This window comes from Hippocampus guttulatus, chromosome 8, assembly GCF_054856545.1.
Source record: "Hippocampus guttulatus isolate MCC_2025c chromosome 8, RoL_Hgut_1.0, whole genome shotgun sequence".
Taxonomy (NCBI): domain Eukaryota; kingdom Metazoa; phylum Chordata; class Actinopteri; order Syngnathiformes; family Syngnathidae; genus Hippocampus; species Hippocampus guttulatus.
In genome coordinates, this window is record NC_141268.1 from 22,140,727 (window position 1) to 22,157,716 (window position 16,990).

At 44.1% G+C, this 16,990-nt stretch overlaps 1 protein-coding gene across 2 annotated transcripts in view; it reads left to right on the forward strand.

The window, feature by feature from the left end:
- Positions 1–16,990, forward strand: part of cntn3b (contactin 3b) — a 36,931-nt gene that overhangs the window by 14,923 nt on the left and 5,018 nt on the right. For both annotated transcript variants that reach the window (XM_086117753.1, XM_086117754.1), the window contains 17 exons: positions 2,565–2,768; positions 3,386–3,488; positions 3,730–3,914; positions 4,811–4,947; positions 6,208–6,337; positions 6,864–7,014; positions 8,467–8,594; positions 9,017–9,192; positions 10,914–11,031; positions 11,799–11,957; positions 12,760–12,909; positions 13,690–13,760; positions 14,114–14,348; positions 14,740–14,849; positions 15,686–15,872; positions 16,399–16,511; positions 16,591–16,756. In XM_086117753.1, coding sequence (XP_085973879.1) covers positions 2,565–2,768; positions 3,386–3,488; positions 3,730–3,914; positions 4,811–4,947; positions 6,208–6,337; positions 6,864–7,014; positions 8,467–8,594; positions 9,017–9,192; positions 10,914–11,031; positions 11,799–11,957; positions 12,760–12,909; positions 13,690–13,760; positions 14,114–14,348; positions 14,740–14,849; positions 15,686–15,872; positions 16,399–16,511; positions 16,591–16,756 — 2,523 coding nt within the window. The remainder of the gene's footprint in view (positions 1–2,564; positions 2,769–3,385; positions 3,489–3,729; positions 3,915–4,810; positions 4,948–6,207; positions 6,338–6,863; positions 7,015–8,466; positions 8,595–9,016; positions 9,193–10,913; positions 11,032–11,798; positions 11,958–12,759; positions 12,910–13,689; positions 13,761–14,113; positions 14,349–14,739; positions 14,850–15,685; positions 15,873–16,398; positions 16,512–16,590; positions 16,757–16,990) is intronic.

Consider the following 16,990-nt stretch of genomic DNA (forward strand, 5'->3'; position numbering starts at 1 on the left):
AATCCACATATCTTCTTTTCCTCCGACTGTGCGATGTGAAATGTCTTGCAAAGATTTATTTGCATGGGCTGAGTGACACCACCACCACCACCCACACCCCCACGTGTTCTCAAAAGTCATACACCCGTAGTCACAAATTTACTGACAAAGCAATTCCAGAGCAGATTTTCTTGGCCTGGATTTGTCACGCCATGCTCTTTGGCTGCTGCCAGTAGTGTTCTTGAATAAGTCAACTCGGAGACTTCACGGAAAAAAAAACATGTTGTTTCTGGAAGAAAAAGCCAACAAATATTTTTTTAAATGACATGCCAAATAAAGATAATGCTGTTTTTTCCCTCCCCCCCCCCCCCCCCTCTCTCTCTCTCTCTCTGGGCATCTGAGCGGGATGAACAATGGCTGCTGCTGAAATTGTCTCTCTAATCAAACAGGGGCTTGCACATTGGAACAGCAATTTCCCACACAAGAGAAGCGTTTGTAGAACGGTGCATTGTACAGCTGGTCTATGGGATAATGGGCCAGAGTCGCCTGTGTGAAATACAGTTTGACAGCTTTCTTCTCTGACACGGGCTTATGCGCAGTTTGCCTGCTGTAACCAAAGCGCTATTCTGCGCTCTCACATTTTTAGAAATGACTGAAAGACAAGCTGTGGGAGCTTGCTCTTGCTTTCTTTTGTTGTCCGCGACTCGCTCTTTTTCGTTTGCATTTTGAAAGACGTGACATGGCTGTAAACTTCATTCGACACTTGCAAAGCTCGGTGTACTGGAAACTCTGTCATTTCAAGTGCGCTGTTCAAGTCCCAGTTGGGAGTATGAAGTGGAGTAACGACAACCGGCCCATATGGCCATACAGCGATCACGTTAAAGCAGCACAATCGAAGCGAGTTGCAAATGGATTTGCAGCTCAAAGTGAATGACCATCACAAATGAATCATCTGACGCTTGATTTACGAAAGGTTTGCGACACATGCAACAATGGGAGCAAACTCTAATGCGCATCCAAGCAGATGTGAAAGCCGATCTCGGATAACCAAGATTGCGCCTGACTACCAAATTGCGGCTCACTTCATTTTGCCAGTTGTGGGACAAGTACATGCAAAGAGATGATTTATCAGATCTGCTTATTGTCTGCTTGTTGAAGTGGCATTTTATAATGCCACGCTTCTGGAAGGCAGGTGCAAACCACAAAGTAGCGCGCAAAGCGGTACCCAGCGTGGCATAAGCAAAATGAGACTTGAAACACATTTAAAATGGCAGCGTAAATTAGTGCGTGACATATTGTCTGTTCAGCACTGCAGTTTTTGATCTTCCAAATATCGATGGCAAAACTCTTCGCTTTCTTGGCATCTGGGATCAGTTCAGCGCACTGTTCCAAGTATCTGGCGCATGGCATCTCCCATTGCAGATCCCCGGGCGTGCTGTCCCAACTTTTAAAGCCAACGTTATGCAGGATTGGCACATACAGTACATGGAAGTGCCACACACTCGAGACGAGTTAAATCTAATAAAACATAGCTTTGTTGCCGGCTTCCCCAAAATTAGGGATGGATAGATCGCGCCAGATTAATTTTCTGTCATTCATTAATGTTCGATTGTCTTGCGCCTCATCAAGTCAAAGTAGATTTTTTTTGAGTTGACCACAGAGACACTGTTTGTCAGGAGCCTGCTACAGCAGCTCTGTTATGGATCTCATTCATATGTGCTTCCCCCCTCCCCCCATTTGCTATTTTTATTGTGTAGTGCTAAGATGGTTGCACTGCAGCGTATTAGCCGTGAACGGTGGCGCACGAAGACTTTTCTTTCGCTGTTGGTTTACGATACTCATTTTCAACTATGAGGGGCTATTCAGCTTCAAACATGGAACCACATGCCCTCACTTTGTTGTACCCTGGCATTTCCGAGATCCCACTGATGCTCGTCCGAGGGACGTCGGCCCCGCTACTCCTGCTCTTGTTTTATCTTAGCTGTTGATAGACTCAGTGTTATTGAATCTATCAGGAAAACACCCTTTCACCAGTTGAAAACCATGTCCAGACTGAAAGGGGTGCATGCTCCAAAAGCAGACCGGGAGAAGCTTATCCGTGCTTTTTTTTCCTCAGTAGACGGGATTACTGTGATGGTCTTCTGATTGGATTCCACTCAAAGGAGCATCAAACATCTGCAGCTCATTCAAAATGCTGCAGCTCGGATACTGATCACAAGACAGAGATCAGAATGAATTAATCTAGTCCGAAAGACTTTACACTTACTCTCAGTCAGCTGTAGAATCGATTTTAAAATTCTGCTGCTCGTCTTTGGATCTCTAGCGTGAGTCCTTTTGAATACATTAAAGAAATGCTAATTGAACATAGACCCAGTCGGGCTCTGAGGTGAGTGGACTCATGTCAAATTAGAGGAGTCCGGTTTTCCAAAGCGCACTGATGAAGCTGTATTTCACTGAACAAGATGCAAGAAGTGATTTTAGCCACAAGTATGACTGCTTTTAAATCCAGGTTAACCCCCCCCCCCCCCGCCCCATACCTTGAATTGAGGAGGTATTTTAAGCGTTTAAATGAATTTGTATTGCAGAGCTGACCTTTGCATGGATCTTCAATCAATATCCTCACTTCGTTCAACAAGACAGTCGTCGCTTCATCTCACAGGAGACTGGCAGTCTGTACATAGCCAAAGTAGAACCCTCGGATGTGGGCAACTACACTTGTGTGGTTAACAACACTATCACAGAGGAGAAGGTGTTCAGCTCCCCGACACCACTGGTCCTAAGAAGTGATGGTAAATATAATAATTCCTTTTCACGTCCGCCAGTTGATCAGGTCTACCGTTCATCAGTCAATGATAAACAGAAATCTATCTATCTATCTATCTCTTTAGCTAGCTGATTACGTACACCACAATCACATTTGAAATGAGTTGTTTCCAATATTCTCACGACAATAAAGATTATAAAAACTACATAGAACAGGGGTAGGGAACTCCAGTATCCTGTCTCTTTTAGATCTCTCTTTCTCTCACGAGGAACTGTATTTCCCTACCCTTGACATAGAATCTAAACAAAGTCATGCACAGTGGTCAACTGTACCCCGGCTTCTGCCCGAAGACGGTCCAGCACACTTGCGACCCTCGTGAGGATAAAGCGGATGGATGAATGGATGGATGGATAAACAGTCATAAATCATGTCATCACAGGGGTTCAATCTTTACTAAGCAGGTCGTTTCTGAAGTTTTTCGTTGGTTGCCTTTTTCTTTACCAACCCTGCATTGGTCACTTCTACTCTGCACGCTTGGTGATATTATTTGCTGCCCCGCGGTATCACTGCTGTCTCTTGGATCCTGTGTGTATTCCATAGCTGCAGTTCATTACTGATGTCCAAATGTTCTCCCTTTTGTAGGAGTAATGGGAGAATATGAACCCAAAATAGAGGTTCATTTCCCTGACTCGATTCCAGCCGCAAAGGAATCACTTGTGAAACTGGAATGTTTTGCACTGGGAAAGTAAGTCAGCATCATTGTGGCTCTGACATCAACTCATCAACGCACGGATTAGCACGACTCAGGATGATTTAAGTTTGCCTCAGCGTCGCGTTATTCATCTTCATATTTATCATTCCATTTATCTTCATTTTGGAGCTTTTGAAAGTTGCTTTAATCATGAACAAGTAAGCTAAAAAAAAAAAAAATAAAGCACACATTGGTTTGAGGAGATATACTGTACAGCTGTTTTTATTTTCTGCAGTCCTGTGCCAGAAATCAGCTGGAGAAGAACAAGTGGAGTCCCTTTCCCAAGTAAAGTCAAAATGAAAAACTCAAACGCCGTTCTGGAAATACCAAATTTTCAGCAGGAAGATGCGGGAAACTACGAGTGTATTGCGGAAAATCGACGGGGCAAAAATGCAGCACGGGGTCGTATCTCATTCCATGGTCAGTAAACACGCTGCTCCTTCGACACTTAATTCGCCAACAGATCATACTGAATGCTGCACAGTTCTACAGTTCTCGAGAAGGATTTGCAAAGTCACCCGTGTTTGCTCACAAACATTTAAGTAGGTCCTTCAGTGAAATACATTTTCATTCTTTGGCTTTTGACTCAGCATGGGTCTTGATTTTTAGTTGTGCGCTTTCCGCTGTCTTTGTCATTAATTTATTGTTTGTTGCCGGATGAATGATTTTTGCTCCATGTACAGCACTTTGTATACAGCGGTGGTTGTTTTCAAGTGTTCGAGAAATAGTTGAGCTAAGTTTCTGTTAAACAAAGAGCCTCAAGGATCAGATCAGTCCCATTGTTCCCTTCAAAGAGTCGGCTCATTCGTGACGGTGTGTCGCGCAGTCAATCGGGTGTGCTGAGGGCAAACGTAAAGTGAGAAGGGCTGCTGAGCATAACATCCTGAAGTTACACTTTTGCAGTAAAAGTATTGTGTGTGTGTGTGTGTGTGTGTGTGTGTGTGTGTGTGTGTGTGTGTGTGTGTGTGTGTGTGTGTGTGTGTAAAATTGACACAGCAATTGAGAGCATTTTACTCGGCTGACTGGAAGCCCAATAAAAATCAATACTCTGTTGGGACACAGTACTTTACACGTTTACCTAGTTTTGGAGCTGCATTTTGCCTCAGCAAAATTACAATGTTCCCCATTGAAAATACCATTATCGGTGAAAAAAAAATGTTAAAATGGAACTTTCAATTTTGTGTACAGACTTTTCCGCCGTCGGCAAAACAGCAACAGCTTACAATGCTTTTACAGCTTGTTGTTTTTTGTTGTCACACTAATCCTTGATACTGTAAACACATGTTTGAAAAGGTAATCCTCTCATTTATTCCAAGCTAAACCTCACTGGTTCCAGACAATGGCAGACACAGTTCTGTCCATCCACCAAAAGCTGTTCTGGGAGTGCAAGGCTACTGGAAAGCCTAAACCATCGTACAGCTGGCTGAAGAATGGCGAGCACGTGATCACAGAGGTAATGCAACTGATCGGGATTCTCAAAATTAGGGGAATGATTCAGTCAATGAAGCAAAAAGGTGGTTATACTTTAAGTACGTGGATCACACAGTACCTCACTTTACTTCAACTTTGTAGTTGAAGTGCCAACTCAGAGTGTCATTCTTCTGCATCAGTGTACTGGACACGCATGGCCGCACAAATACACACACACATTATCATTTTTTGGTGTTTTTCTGAATGGACACACCAATGTTTTTATGAGGTTGCTATAACCTCCTTCCCAATGTCCATATTTGTATTGTAGTAAACATGTACTGCAGTTTACTTTTTTTTTTTTTTTTTGGGCCAAATGGGTTCTATTGGAGGTGGCACAGTGTTGACTGGTTAGCACTCCGCCTCACAGTGTAGAGGTCGGGGGTTCGATCCCGGCTCCGGTCTTCCTGTGTGGAGTTTGAATGTTCTCCCCGTGCCTGCGTGGCTTTTTCCGGGTACTGCGGTCCCCCCCCCCCCCCACATTCCAAAAACATGCTTTGCAGGTTATTGGAACACTCTATTGTCCCTGCGTGTAAGTGTGAGCGCGAATAGTCGTTCGTCTATGTGTGCCATGCAATTGGCTGGCAATTGGTTGAGGGTGTGCCCTGCCTACTGCCCGAAGACCGCTGCAATAGGCTCCACCCTCATGAGGAGAAACGGATTTGAAAATGGATGGATGGATGAATTTACAAATTACTGACCAATGCCAAGTGTCGAAAGAGGCTCGCAGTCTTTGCTGATGCAACATTCACGGCTGAACAAACGTGCCTTTCTTTGATATCCTGAAAAGTCCTTTTTTTTTTTTGTTGCAGCGACGGGCAGAGAAATCATTTTGTACAACACAATGAAGTAGCAAACGTGATGTGGCCATACAGGGCCAAGGAATGGCCATCCTTCTTCGATTGTACCGCGAAAGATGTCACATGTCGCTGCTGAGTGAAGGCTAAACGTGTCACAATTAGTCTGTGGCATCAAGCACTTTTAGGTCAACCTACGCCAACCGCAAATGACTTGCAAAATGCAGCTGACTTAATCTATGATGAGAACGCAGGGGAGCAATTTTTGTCCTCATGCTTTCCAATATGAACATATGTGGAATGCCAGAGGGTTCCTTAGGCCTTTTTTTCCTCCTTTCCCACTGACTCCCTCCCCTTATGGTGCACAAGTAATTGCTTTTGTGCCTTCGGACATCAAAGACTGGCATTGCAACGGATATGCTCAACTCATTGTTTTTCCTCCGCAGGGCCGGATACAAATCGAAAATGGGGCTCTGTCCATACCTACTTTAAACTTGTCGGATTCTGGAATGTATCAGTGTGTCGCTGAAAACAAACATGGCGTTATTTATTCCTCTGCCCAGCTAATGGTGTTAGGTAAGCTTGGCTCCTTCCGTGTGCTTTTATGCTGCTTATCTGTCTGTGCGTTTGATCATCGTCTCAGATAAAAACCAGCAGGAAGCCGCATCTCTCCCCTGCAATTAGTTTGCCGACTCATTTTATGGACAGTGCCAGCTAAGCAGGAATCCATAAGAGTGTCTCATTTTCATCATATTGATTTGGAGACTACAAGAAACACATGTACATCGATGATTTATAATAATGATTTATCTACAAGCTTGGATGACTTTCGTCAGACTGAACATGATTTATATTCTCTGTATGTATGTATGTATGTATGTATGTATGTATGTGTGTATGTGTGTGTGTGTGTGTGTGTGTATGTACGTATGTATGTATGTACGTATGTACGTATGTACGTATGTACGTATGTGTTTATGTGCCCAGGATCTTTGTTATGTTTTGACTCAATACAAAGCCCACAATCATGGCTCAGTGATTCTTTTTGTTGTTCTTTTGTTGATAGCACCCTCACTTTTCCTTTTTCTTCCCTCCCACACAGCATCACCTCCCAGTTTCTCGAAAAGTCCATTAAAGGCCCTGGTAAAAGCTCGCCTAGGTAGCGAAGTCATTCTTGAATGCAAGCCCCAAGCCTCGCCCGCAGCGATTAGCCTGTGGAAAAAGGACAACGAGATGCTGCAGAGAAATGAAAGGTAGGGTCTCGGACTGCCCGTTTTTTTTTTTTTACGCATTTCATTCACAATCATTGTGTTTGAATCGTATATATTGGGCATTTGTGTGGCGGCATAAGGAAGGTGCTAATGAGGAAGAATGGAAAGTTAATGAGGACCGAGATAGAGAGCGGTCCATCACTATGGGAAAATTGCTCATCGCTAATACTTTACGACAGCATGTGACACCCATGTGAAAAGTGCTTGGTATGTGTGATGAGGATGGGCAGCCAGTCACATCTACTGAAATAGTCAACAAGATAAGCTAATTGAATTGGTGCTCAAGATACATGCCGTCCGCTTGTAGATTAGAGTATTAAAAAAGTGAGACTGAAGCTACCGCGCCTGTAATTAGACGTGCAAATGTGCTCTGCTTTATTGTGACATGTAAATAGAGTTTGAGGTAAATCATCTCAGGCCGCCTTGTAGATCATAATAACAGCACCTTGACAGACTCTAAATTCCATGCAGAAACGCAACACTATTAAATTGGGGCCTGATTTGTTTTGTTGTTTGTCTGTCTGAGTGTTTATCGAAAACAGAATGAGCGTAAATTGATCAAATAAAAGACAGTTACACGGGCGTGAAGAGTCACTCCGAGCAGACAAGAAATACAAGTACGCCGGGACATGAAAATACTTTTGAAAAAATTGAATACGCAAATTTGTATTTCGATTTGAAGGGAAATACTCGGAGATAGAGAATTCAAACACACACAAGGGAAAGGACCGATTTTGAAATACTCAAATATACTGTCCTACTAAATTGGTGCTGTTTGAATTCCTCTCACGCATCTTATTCACATGCGAGACTTGAAACGTTAAAAAAATCATTTTGTAAGACAGCACGGATGCTCTTTTGTAGGTTCCGTTGGACGTCACTGTTGAAAATCGGTACAATCCTCAGCATGACTGACATTTAGTACACTCTATGCAGTCTTTCAAGGAACACGTGCAGGCACAGGATGGGAAACATTTTCCGAAAGGAAAGGTCCTTGCACTGCATGGGCAAAAATAGTATTTGGACCACAAGCAGCGCGTCTGGATAAGATAAACAACAATGTTGACTCACGAAATGCTTCAGGAGTGCCTTTTAAGACATCTGTCTGAAACAACCAAACACCAAAACAGTGTTAAAAAAATGACACAAAGTAATCCAACACATTTAAAAAAAATAAAAGACATTAACTGGTCCATGAAGCAAATTTGAAGCTTCATTTTCCCATCAGTACTGGATGGAGCTCCGACAGTATCATATAATAAAGAGCTGCATCTGCCGACAATTGTTTGAATTGATCTTAATTCTTAATACAAATGAAATATAGATGAAGCTCACGAATGGTGATTTATTTCAAAGCAGAACAACCAAAGTGGAATCACCTGCATTTAGTTCTTAGTGTGGCAGTTTACCGTCCGACTGTTCTTTGTTCCGTAGAATGACACTCTTTTCCAGCGGAACATTAAAGATTACCAACGTAAGCAGAAGTGATGCAGCCAGCTATACGTGCATTGCTAAGAACCAGTTTGGGTCAGCAAGCACCACTGGAAGGCTGCTTGTTACCGGTGAGTCTTCTTGAAAGAACGCATCGCCCCACACTGACCCGTGGCTATTCCTCCCTCACATCTTTGCACTTTCGAGACTGCATGTATGATGGTGGCGCTGGATGATTCATCCCATGCCTATTTAGCATTTGACAACCGGCCTCTGAGTCCCATTCCTCATCTAAATTTGGCATAGAATCTTTTGAGACTGTTTTTGCTCCTGATTGACAGAGCTATTCAATGTCATAAAATGTAATTGCATTGCAAAGATATTGTGAAACTGTCCCACAGACGCTTATTGTTTGTCTATGTACCCAACAATTGGCATGACTTCTTCCGAACTACAAAGTGAGATTCCTGTTTGAAGGCCTCACGGTAGTCTTACAGGGGTGCCCATGGCACGGATAACACATTTTCATCGTCATCTGTTTCCCCATGCTCAGAGCCAACCAGAATCACTATGAGGCCCACGAACCTTGAGATTATTGTTGGCGAGAGCATCGTGCTGCCATGCCAGATTGCCAGCGATCCAGCTCTGGATGTCTCTTTCTCATGGGCATTTAATGGCCAGCTCATCGACTTCCAGCAAGACAGCGATCATTTTGAGAGAGTGGGCGGGGTGAGTCAGCCCAAGCATTAAACTCAGATACTGTCAGGCTACTGCGGGGTTAATTGGGGCATTGAGCGGCGTGTGCAAGGGGTATGCTGAGCAGCCCCGTCGAGGCCTACTAAAAAGTGAATAATACCCAAGCTGCAACACTTGTCGAAATAAGTTTCCATCTTCTGTAAAAGCCTCCATTGATAGAAATAGAACAATAAGGTGTCTAAGAATTCATCGTTACGTGTTTGTTCCATTTGAGGCAGGGAATAGCCAAAATACTTTTCACACCTTGTTTTCATCTTCCAGTGTTCGTACTTACGTATACTGCTCTGGCACGCACACGTACAACGTGTTGGGTTCACATTCAATCAACATTACAATGTTACACAACACAGTTTTGTAGAATTGTCAAGATGATTTCCTTGTGAATTCCAATCAAAGTTATTGACATGGAGTTTGGCATGGTGCTGTAATGAGCTATATGTCATAGTTTCACGTTGCTCCAGTCCAGCGCAATTGCCAGGCCGTTGCTCGACAGCTTCTGGTGAATTCATTTACATCATTAAAGCAAATCTGTCTCACTTGCTTCCTGCCAAGGCTGAGATGCCTTGCTTGCACCCACAGGCCTTTAGGTGGGCCAGGTGGCAACTGACATCAGAGATGGGATCAGCTTGAAAAGATGGGATGAAAAAGAAGGAGCAAATAGACGAGTAGATTCAGCCCATCGCTGTTCTCCTCGCCGAAATGAGGTGGCGATCGATGGCTTATTTTGCCAGTTCTTCAAAAGTGAATTTACTGTATCGCAGATAGATCCCTATTTAGGGTGATGACAGCTGACACGTTCCCATACCGGGTTCAGCCCCAGGTGACTCCTTTTTTTCCAGACTGATAATGCTTCTGAAAGATGGTGCATTAAAATGAGGACAGGATATGTGTAAACACTTAGAAAGCAATCCAATGAAGTCATCAAACGCATGGCTGACAGTCGCCATAACATGAATTTTGGGAAGTATTGTCAAAATCATTGCCACAAGATACTTTTGGAATGGTATGATTTTATCTGACTGTTCTCTCACCGTAGGATGCATCCGATAGGAAAACATTTCACTGAAAAAAAACATTCCATTTACTCAATTTAATTTTGTGGTTGCACAAAATAATAACTCAGTTACATGTTTAATGTAGATAGATAGATAGATAGATAGATAGATAGATAGATAAAATATTGCAGGACAAATGCGCTCCAGTACGTGCTGAGTACAAATATTTCCATTGATTAAATAAACACGCTTGCTTGTATATTTACGCAATCAAGGTTTCAGACTCTTTTCTTTGTCGCCATAAAAAGCATGCGGCTAATGTGGAATTATGCTTGCGTCTTGCACTGTACTCTTATCTTGCTTCTGCTTATGCAATTACAAGCTAATTAGGGCTAGCTTAGCAATTAACTAGACTGTGTTTGTTTTGTGCTTCCTATGAGAAGCTTGTCGCCGTTTGTGGAGATGAGAAGCTGCGTGGTGGGATGAAGCCTGAAGGCTGGCCAATAGCTTTATGTGTGCTGGCTACATCTGCCGTGTCTGCTGTTGTTGTTTGAAAAGATGAAACCATTGATGGTCTCCAGAGACTCCGACTGTGCAAAGTGTCATAAATGTTGAAGCATTCCCTCTCCCCAAACTGAATGATGAAATAAACCCTAATCTCTTTCTGAACACTTGTTTGATATTCATCCTCCTTTCTAGAGCGTGTCAGGGGATCTGATGATTCGAAACATTCAACTGAACCATGGTGGGAAGTACGTCTGCGTTATTGACACGGAGGTTGAGAATCTGTCCACCTCTGCCATTCTGGTTGTGAAAGGTAGCCAGCCACCAGTGACTGTTTTTTTTTCTTTGTTTGATTTCATTGGATATCCGGATGTTTAGTGGGAAATTGTATGCAGTGAAGAAATCTGAAGAACGCATGCTTCCTAGTTCACAAGTATGCTTGTGTCTTTTTACCTACTGTATGTGCTGCTGAAATAGAAATATATATATATATACGGTATATATATACATACTGTGTATATATATATATATATATATATATATGTGCACGCCGGCATGTGTGATTGGAGGCCCAGCTCAGATTGCCTCATTGGTATGTGCTCTGTGTGCAGGGTAATCTCTCATGATTTACATTGATATTCATGCCCCTAACAAACCTTAATAGCGGTCCCAGGTGCTTTCAGGAGGTAATGTTTATCATAAAAAAATGAGCCTAATTGGTTCATTTACACATCCGCGCGGTATGACGGAAAACATTTGAATAATGGAGCGGCACATCAAACAAGAGCACTGTGACTCCACAGAACATGACGAGCACTCTCTCACTCTGCTCCTTATTTTGGTCTTCACCTATTTCCTCTTAGCTCATCCGCTTTTGAAGAAATGATCCCAAATCAATCTCTCTTTCGGTTCCCGGTGACTCCTTTTAGTGCCCGCACATCATACATAACAAGTCCCTTCATGCGCACATCAAGCACAGAGCTCTTAATTAAATATAGCATGGTGGCCTTGATGAGTTTGATGGCAAGGCTTCTCGGAATGAGAGGGGAACTCACCCTGCTCCTTGTCTGCTTGATTTAGGTCCACCGGGCCCTCCGGACAAAGTGACGGTGGAGGAAATCACAGACAGCACGGCGCAGCTTTCCTGGACTCCTGGAACGGACAATGGAAGCCCCATCACCGGTTATGTCATCCAGGGTCGCACGCCTTTCACTGTGGGCTGGCAGGCGGTGGAGACAGGTATCATCAAACATCACCTACTCACAGGCTGTACTGATGAAGAAGCTTTTTGACTCATTGATACCCCTTTTTCCACCCCAAGAAAACGTGGCGCTCATTCGGAGCCAGGGCCACAGCTGTGCATAGTTAGTTAGTTCTTTTGAAAACAACAATTGTGCCGGAGTTCACCGCTCAACAGTTTGTGCAAAACCTCCGTGTGCCCAGGGAGTCATTCCTCTACAGCTGCGATCGTCATAATAACCCCACCCTTAACGTAGTTGGTGCCAGAGGCTGGCCCAACAAATCATTGGGGCCATCTTAAGCACCGGTTTCAATCACCAGAGCTCCAGCTATAGACAGTTTTCAGTGGTGGAAAAAGAAAGAACTGGTGCTCACCTGGACACCGGCTCTGAACTAGCACTAGCACAAATGCGGTGGAAATGGGCCATGTGGGCCATGTCAAGTGAAATTAAATGTTTTCTGTCAAATCACATCATGGACAAAACTGTTAGCAGCCTTTACAAAATTGGAATGGTTGAAAAAAAATAATCACCAAGTAAATATAATTGTGGATAAATCTCTTTGTGCTCAAAGAAATTCTTATTTGGTGTGCGAAGGGCGATTCATGCCGTGGCCCCCTTTGCGGAAAAAAAAAAAAGTTTGACGCTATTTCTCCCTTAGCGAGTCCTGCATAGCTCTCGATCTCTGCACGTTTTCAGCAATTGCCCAGAAAACATGTATGATGTATTTAGAAACGAAATCCCTGAATTGACTTTCCATGGTCTTCAACTTTTAATTCCTCTGTGTAATTTGTGAATTGCAGTGCCTGAAATGGTGAATGGTAACACACTGACTGCGACAGTGGTGGGGCTAAACGCTTGGGTGGAGTATGAGTTCCGAGTTGTGGCACGCAATAATGTGGGCCTTGGAGAGCCCAGTCCAGCCTCAGCCAAAACCCGGACAGAGGACACGAGTAAGTCAAAACACAACCGTTTGAACGCTGCCCTCCTTTGCTGGGGCAAAGTTATCACTAATTTGCGTATTATTGTTCCAAAAAGTATTGTTTGAATAACTATAAAAATACGTTTGAAAGATGGGCAGCGAGGTGGCTTGAATAACGTTCAGAGGTCATTCCAAAGTGAGGGCACGGGAAAGGCTCAAGCTCCTCTGAGCCTCCGCTTAGGTCTCGGTACCTCTAATAGCGTTTGTTCCGCAGACCTGAGGTACGTACCGGAGGAGCTCAGAGAGGTAAAGTGGGGAGAGGCCATTTCAAGATTTGAAAACAAATAATAGAATCTTCAAAAGAACTCTAAAATGTGCCAGTGAAGGGATGTCGATGTAGGAGTGGTGTGCTCCCTCTTACGAGTACCAGTCAAGAGGTGAGCAGCAGCATTCTGGACCAACTGGAGACACTTCATGGAGGATTGGCTGCCTCCAAAGTAAAGTGCATTACAGTCATCCAGCCGGGCTGTGACGAAGGCACCAATGACTGTTTCAAAGTGCTCTTGAGAAAGTAACACTTTTATATCGTGGAAATTCAGTCTAATTGATTTTTTTGAATGTTTTCTTTTGTTTTTGTTTTTACGTCAACGCTGCGTTGAGTACGGGTGTCGTCTCTTAAATGATCAGATGGTGCGAGGGAAGTGAGAGGTCTGCAGGGCGCCTGTCATGAGCTTCTGTGTACAGTTGAGTAGTTTGTTGTGTTTTGTGAGCTGTGTTGTAATCGCTCCCGTCTGGCCTCTCTGGCTTTCAGTTCCTGATACGGCTCCCACTGATATCGGAGGTGGAGGCGGCACCAAGTCGGAATTAGTGATAACATGGGAGGTAAGTCATCCGTCAAATTTTACCGTTCTCGCCATTGCTGAATAATAGCTTTGCTTAATTGTGCAGATTGAGCTGTCCGGTTTTATGACCCAGCCGTGTGAGACACCGTACAGCCTTCCTTCCCACATAGCCTCTGAGTGCCATCTCTCCTTGCAAATGCAGCGACGGAGAGCATTTGCTTTTTGAGGGGATAGCTAGAGAGGCAAACACAGGGGGGGGGGGGGGGTTGCGAAGTGCTCTCAGCAGTGTGTCCAAAGGACCGATTTGTGCCTTTGTTGCGCAGAGACGGGGTCTGTGTGCTTGTCTGTCTGTATGCATTTTAATATCACTGCAGTTTTGTGTTTTGCTCCCAGCCTGTGTCCGAGGAATTGCAGAACGGCGAGGGGTTCGGCTATATCATCGCCCTCAGGCCCGCAGGCACGGTGACCTGGACGCGAGCCATCATCTCCACGCCCGGCGTTGCACGCTATGTCTTCCGTAATGACACCATCCCGCCCTTCTCTCCCTTTGATGTGAAAGTGGGAGCTTTCAACGACCGAGGGGAGGGGCCTTTCAGCTCTATCGCCACAGTGTATTCGGCGGAGGATGGTACGGTATCCACCAACATCCAAACACAAAAGAGCGATGCTGAAGAACTTGACGTTGAATCCTAATGTTCGGATGATGTTTACACCGCGGTTGATTTTTTTTTCCCTTTTAAACTGTGTATGTCAACCTTATATCGCGGCGGTTTATCATGCCGGTAGATTCGTGGAAATCCTAGCAGACACTTAGCACGGTGCGCTTTCAGGGAGCTACAGTGTTAATTGAATTTGCAGGGTAGCAGAATTCCCTGACGTCGGTTACAGATCCCATGAAAAGAGCAGGGGAAATAGCTTTTCTGTGAAACTACAGGTCCTTCCTGCGTTCACGACTTATTGCTGTTCGACCGTGAGGTGCTGAGCCTCACAGGTTCTCACTTTGCGCTCACTTTCTCTAGTCCCCAGTGTAGCTCCGAAGAGGGTGGTACCCAGGATTGTGTCCGCAACACAAATTGAAGTGATCTGGGAAGCTGTTCCAGACATCGCTGAAAGAGTGCTTGGATATGAGGTATGCATGCGCTCCACCTTTTTTTTTTTTTTAACACTTTCATAACGTTATTTCAAAAACCGATAACCACAAATAAAATCCCTCAACCTTTCAAGAATGAAAATAGTGCTTTTTTTTTTTTTGTTATTTTGTCTGGTCTTCTTTCAATATTTGTCACCTCTTGGCCTGGTCACAAGGATCTCCAGTTGCCATGGCACTGGGTACACCGTCTTGGCAGAACTGAGCTCTTTTATAGCTCCGAAAACATTTTCCCGAATCTTCATGTGGCACCAACAGCAGGGATCCAAAGATTTGAAGCACACGTGTGTGATATTCATCGTTTAATTAGCACGGCCTTAGAATTGCAATGTAGTTTAATTACTTATTAGCGTGCCACCCACACAGTTACTATAAATTGCATCCCAGCAATGATCACACAGCTTTAATAGATTAAATAAAAGGAGGACTTCACGTCTCAATGTTACTATTCAATGGCTGCGATGATTACGACTTCATACAAATATGTGACTCTTGATTTTGTCTGAAAATCAAGCACATTTTTGTCTTTCTCGCTTTCACAAGCCTGCACTCATTCATCAATCAATGTAATTTACAACTGACAAAAAGTGAACTGCAACGTGAGCGAACAATATTCCTTTTTACAATTTCATTTAGGTAGGAATTTCATTTCCTTCGGTGACATAATCATATGTCACTGGCATTGTGCCAGTGCATTGGCACCGAGCCCTCTCTTATTGTGTTCATCAAGGCTTCCTCCCCGTTTGTCTGCACACGTGGAGATGTCAAAGCGGAATATTGATTTCAGCAATTCATCAAAATCTGTCTGCCTTTAACAGGTTGTTTACTGGGAGGACGACACCAAGCCTGACACTGTAGGCAAAGTACGCATCTCGGGAAACGACACCGTCGTGAACATCACGGGGCTGAATGCGAATACAGCGTACTACCTTGCAGTGTCCGCTTGCAATACGGCCGGCCCCGGGCCGCAGTCGGTGCCGATCAACATCACCACAAAGAAACCACGTAAGTAAAGCCCGAGGGGGGGAGCTGGATTAATTCCTTAATCGTTCTCATTTGCGACGGGCTCTCCCGGCCCAATTGATGTCGTTACGCCTTTAAAATTATGAATCGACACCAAATTGTATTACGCTTTATTGAATGATGCTGGATGAGGACGGGTGACCTTAAAGGAAACGTCCTGAAATATCATCAGGTTTCTGGAAAGAAGGGTCTCTCTTTTGACTTGTGAATCAATTCAAGGCAAGTCACATTTATCTCTACAGCTCTTAATCACAAACAGTGTTTGTCACCTGTGGGCGTGTGAAGCCGTGTAATATTTTAGAAGTAAATAGCAAAACCTTTTGAAATTGCATCTCAAATGGCCCGGAAGCCAATGCAAGTTTCAAGTGTCGGTAGCAGTATTGATCTCTTCGATCAATCTTCATGAGGTTGTATCATCATCAATTGAGCACTAAAAAATATATTACGTATGCTTTTTTGAAGTTGAGAAATGCCGAATATATAAAGAACGATATCCATCTTTATCCAGCACCTGACCGGGCACCTCTCAACGTCCAGTGGTCCATGATTGGCTCCACGCTCTCACTGCATTGGGATCCTGTTTTAGCCACGGAAAAAGAGGCACACGTCACCGGCTATATGGTGGGCTTCGGTTCCCCGTAAAGTTCATCGCGCTTCAACATGAAAGGATGACGATCTTTGCCTTTGTCTTCCGGTGCAGGTGCTGCTGAAAAGACACCGTCACAACGATCTCAACTATTTTGTCACCAATAAAACCTCCGTGGAGCTCAGCCTGCCCGGCAATGACAACTATCTCATTCAGATCAAGGCCACGAGTGAGGGAGGTGAAGGTGCCGGCAGCGAGCCCGTCCACATCCACAAATTAAGTGAGTTGGCCCTTGCGTCTTGCTTGCGCTTTGCGATCAAGGCGAGTGAGAAACAAAAGTCGCGAAGCAGCCCTCCAGCATCGAGTACATGGCGCTTCTCTTCTTCCGCTGTTTCCGTGTATGGCTTTCGTTTCCACACACTTGAACCAAGAACTGAAAAAGTTCATTCGGAATTAAATAGACTCTCACGCTTTGTTGGCACCATCTTACCGTATGTGCTGTCACGGTTCAAGG